The 5015-nt window shown below is 36.1% G+C and overlaps 1 protein-coding gene across 1 annotated transcript in view; it reads left to right on the top strand.

The window, feature by feature from the left end:
* Positions 1–203: 203 nt before the first annotated feature.
* The window catches only part of LOC110019677 (protein transport protein SEC23-like), a 35283-nt gene continuing 30471 nt past the window's right edge, over positions 204–5015 (top strand). Inside the window, exons 1-2 of the mRNA XM_020717448.1 lie at positions 204–1230; positions 1325–1498. Coding sequence (XP_020573107.1) covers positions 424–1230; positions 1325–1498 — 981 coding nt within the window. The 5' untranslated portion in view covers positions 204–423. The remainder of the gene's footprint in view (positions 1231–1324; positions 1499–5015) is intronic.

Below are 5015 nucleotides of genomic sequence, written 5' to 3'. Positions count from 1 at the left end.
ATACTATGATGTATAAATAAGAGGTTAAAGGGGATAAACTGAATGCTCAAACTGTCCCAATCTAAAAATTTCAGAGCTCCCTTCCATCTTCTTCACAAGGTTTATCCCAAATTGTAAGGATTCAACATATAAGTAGGAATGTTTGGAATGCTATGTACCTAAAAATCCTTCAAAATAACATTTTAATTTGAGGACGCGTATATCATTTTACATGTATTCAAAAGCATATTTGAAGATCAATAAAATCATTTCTGAGACAGATTATTAATAGAAACGACAGGCAGCAGACACAAGATCGCGGAGAAAGCCGAGCAGCAACGAGGCGCCCTCGCTGAATAACGTTCAACACTTCATCCCCGACAGGTGTTCGGAGTCATCGTTCCCACGCGCGACAAATCCGGAGGAGCTTATTTCGTCGTATAAATGGCTGAGATGGCCGGAGTAGCTCCCGCCACGGCGGCGGCTGCCCCCGATCCGGACGGCTTTGACGGAGTTCGCATGACCTGGAACGCCTGGCCTCGATCCAAGATTGAAGCGAGCAAGTGCGTGATCCCTGTCGCTGCATCGATCGCCCCGATCCGCTCCTTTCCGGACCTTGTCGTCCTTCCCTATTCCCCTCTCCGCTGCAAGAGTCCTTGCTCAGCCGTCCTCAACCCTTTTTGCCGTGTCGATTTCCCCTCCAAAATATGGATCTGTCCCTTCTGCTTCTCTCGAAACCATTTTCCACAGCACTATGCGGCCATCTCCGAGACCAATGTTCCCGGCGAGCTCTACCCACAGTGTTCCACCGTTGAGTACGCCGGCCCTCCGCTTGTTTCAGGCGGTGGACAATCGGCGGCGCCGATGGCGCCCACGCCGCCGCCCCCCATTTTTCTCTTCATCCTCGATACATGCGTGATCGAGGAGGAGTTAGGATTCGTCAAGTCGGCCATGCGGCGTGCAATCGGACTTCTCCCGGAGAATGCTCTTGTCGGGCTCATCACCTATGGCACCCAGGTCTATCTCCACGAGCTCGGATTCTCTGATCTTTCCAAGCTGTACGTCTTTCGGGGGACTAAGGACATCTCCAAGGAGCAGATTCTTGATCAGCTAGGGCTCTCGGCAGCGGGGAGGTCACCGGCTCCAGGTTTCCCGAAGGGTGGAATGCCTCAGGCGAATGGATTGCATCCCGCAGCGTCAGTCAACAGGTTTTTGCTGCCGGCATCTGATTGCGAGTATACACTTAATGCTGTGAGTTGTTGGGGTTTATTTGCTTCTTAACGATATTGTATTATTGATTGATCATAATTTCTTGTTTTAAAAGTCGTTTGTTTCTTTTCCTTAGTTGTTAGACGAGCTGCAAACAGATCAATGGCCTGTGGAGGCTGGGAACAGAGCTCGGAGGTGCACTGGTGTTGCTTTGAGTGTTGCAGCTGGATTGCTGGGCGCATGCTTGCCTGGTACTGGGGCAAGAATAATAGCTTTGGTCGGAGGGCCGTGCACAGAGGGCCCTGGAATGGTAAAAGCATTTATACCATAGTATTTATTTTTAACATTTTATTCTCTTTCGTTGTGGATTAATGATGAATTAGACTATTATTCCATGTTTCATTAAAAAAAAAAAAACTAGTACAAGGTTCAAGATTCTATTGATTAGTGGTGGTATCTAAGGAATTGTTTGCTTAAATGCCACGAACCATTTGTTGATCGAATTCTCATGAGATATCGGTCGATGAGTTCAAGATTTTGTAAGATATTGTTTTTTAGCTAGGTAACTTTAATTTGGCTTGGGACTAGTTTCTTTCTAAATAAATTTGGCCTTTTTTTTTAAGTTTTATGCTTTTGACATGTTGATGCATGACTATTAGGTGTTATGCTTTCATAGTGCAATTATAATAATGTGATGTGTGTAAATTGCTCAAGGGAACTCAGAATTCTCATATCATAAACCATTAAATGATCCCACAACTTAACTTCTTTAATTGTGGACTGTGAATATGAGAATTAGAATCCAAACAATGATGTAATGATCAATAATTATAGTCGACACAATTAGAATTTCAATTGCATTGAATTTGAACAAAATTTAAACACTAACAAACCAATATCAAGTGATTTACATGAATTAAATTAAGATAATAGTAGCAACATTAATAATAAAAGTAAAGAAGAAATCTAGGCCTCATGTTAATAAAAAGGAGCCTGAGCTAATAATTAGGTAGCCGAGCTTGTGTCTTTCTTGAAAGAATAACACACAACATTCTCTCACAGGATTAAAATTCAAAGATGAAGCTATAATCAATCAAAAAAATCAGTAGATAGTAAAATTGAAAGAAGAAGAAGAACAACAAAAAGTTTAGTTTAGTTGGTTATAGATAATTTTATGATTCAACTTGATTATTGTAATACTTACTCAAAGCTCGACCTTGTTTTACTTTCCATTGAACAAAGCTCGTGTCCTATGAAGCTTATGCCAAAATAGCGCCATGCTAGTTGGAATCACGGCAAGAGTTAATAGCGAGAAAATTAAAAATTTTATACAAGCATTGTGTCAGAAATCACCAATTGGATAACTACCAAATATAGAATTCTTAAAATCCAGTATAGCACAATTCTCTCAAATAGTATCTTTCGAAGAGCCAATCAATTCTGTGTAACTCAAAACTCCTACACCATACAAGTGGCACAATTCAAGTAGCCCCACTGATATTTGAGTTAATTATTCCCGAATCTGAAGTAATACCGAATCTGGCATCATCTATGAACTAAGTAGTTGAACCGACACTAAACCATTTAGAACGACCTAGAAAATAAAACACACAACCCTTTCACAAGGCTATCATCATAGGCATGTCCTAAATACTGAAATTACGAAATAAATAAAATAAAATAACTAATGGAATCAAATAATCATACCTCATATCATTACTTGATACAAATCATTAGATGAGAATAAACATTTTAATTTTCATCACATTATGATGAAGAATCTGTCAATGTGGAGAAGGTTATAATTAACAAAATATTTTTGTGTTTATATGTTATGTGTCTATGTTAACATGCCATATCAAATGCGGTGAATGAATATGATAAGATGAATTTGAACGACTAGGGAGTTTTAGTTTTGATGTGGGTTGCTTTGAGAGTATCCAAATTTTGAAATCGCATTTTGGGAAAGTTATTTACTTCAAGTATGAAAATAGTATTTTTGAAGCTTTGTACTTATTATTATTATAGAAATTATAGGTGCTGTAATTTGGTGTTTATTATGATTACTGAAAACTTGTTGCTGGCTATGCTGTGTGGTAAATGACTCTTTTGTAAATAATCTTTTGATCTCCTGTAAGTTGGCTTGCCATAGAATTTGTCTTCTGGAAGTGGACCAGCCAAATAATTGTATGACTCGTGTAAGTATTTACCACAATATTTGGTTAAAAATCTATTTATAATATCCAAAACTTGATTTTGTTGATTTTGCTTTGCATAACTAGTTTTCAGTAAGCATATAATTCTCTTAGAAGTAAGCCAGCTTCATGCTAGATGACCGTTTTACTTTTGCCTTTTTGAGTACTTCAACACTTGTTACAGTTGTGGAATAGTTAGCACATGTATATACATAATACTAATAGTAATAATAAAATTATTTGTTTGTATGCATTAACTATGCGGGTATACATGTATATACATAATACTAATAGTATATGTTTGTATACATGTATATACATAATTGTTGTTTGTATACATGTATATACATAATTGTTGTTTGTATACATGTATATACATAATTGTTGTTTGTATACATGTATATACATAATACTAATAGTATATGTTTAGTGCTAGGGCGTCCCCTGGAAGCGACGCGCTGTATAGCCTGAATACAGTGAAAAGTGTGCAAGGGCCGCTACACCGGCGCCCGGGTGTAGTGTTAAATAAGCAAGGGTTCCCACATTACGGGCGAATGCGGGTAAAGAAGTTAGTCCATGAAACTAATGAAACTAATATTAGGATAGGATCTTGGAATATAGGCACTCTCAATGGTAAATTAATGGAATTAGTTGATATTATGATTCATAGGAAAATTAATATCTTATGTATTCAAGAAACTAAGTGGGTGGGAGAAAAGGCTAAGGAGATTGATAATTTAGGTTTTAAACTTTGGTATTCTGGTAAGAGTCGCACTAGAAATGGTGTAGGTGTAATTATAGATAAGAGTTTGAAAGATAATGTTGTAAAAATTAATAGAGTTGGTGATAGAATTATAGCCCTTAAGATTATCATTGATACTAAGATTTTTAATATTATAAGTGTTTATGCTCCTCAAGTAGGTTTAGATACAGAGTCTAAAGATAAATTTTGGAATGACTTAGAAGACTTAATACAAATGATACCTCTTGAAGAAAGAATTTTTATTGGAGGAGATTTAAATGGACATGTCGGTAGAGTGGTAGAAGATTTCAGAAATATTCATGGTGGCTACGGTTTTGGAGTAACTAATGAAGAAGGTAAAGTTATTTTAGATTTTGCTTTAGCGTTTGATTTTGTTATTACTAATACTTTATTCAAGAAAAGGGATGAACATCTTATTACTTATAAGAGTGGATCTAATAAAACACAAATTGATTATTTTCTTATGAGAAGAAGAGATCGTCATGATTGTAAAGATTGTAAAGTCATTCCAAGTGAAAATTTAAATACCCAACATCGTTTATTAGTTTTAGATTTTAAGATTAAGAGTTGTAAAATAAAAAATACTAGGACTCATCATTGCAGAATTAGATGGAGAAACTTAAAAGATAAAAATAAAATTAATTTTATGAGTAAAATTCAAGATTTCAAAATTTGGGATATTCATGAAGAAGCAAATGTGATGTGGGATAAAGTAACAAACGCTATTAAACATGTAGCAAAAGATGTTCTTGGAGAATCAAAGGGAAAAATATTTACAAATAAAAATAGTTGGTGGTGGAATAATAATGTGCAAGAAAAGAAAAAATATAAGAAGTTATGTTATAAAAATTGGTTAAAATGTAAAAGCT

Source organism: Phalaenopsis equestris, unplaced genomic scaffold (genome assembly GCF_001263595.1).
Source record: "Phalaenopsis equestris unplaced genomic scaffold, ASM126359v1 Scaffold000068, whole genome shotgun sequence".
NCBI classification, from domain to species: Eukaryota; Viridiplantae; Streptophyta; class Magnoliopsida; order Asparagales; family Orchidaceae; genus Phalaenopsis; species Phalaenopsis equestris.
This window is presented reverse-complemented; position numbering and strand designations above follow the sequence as displayed.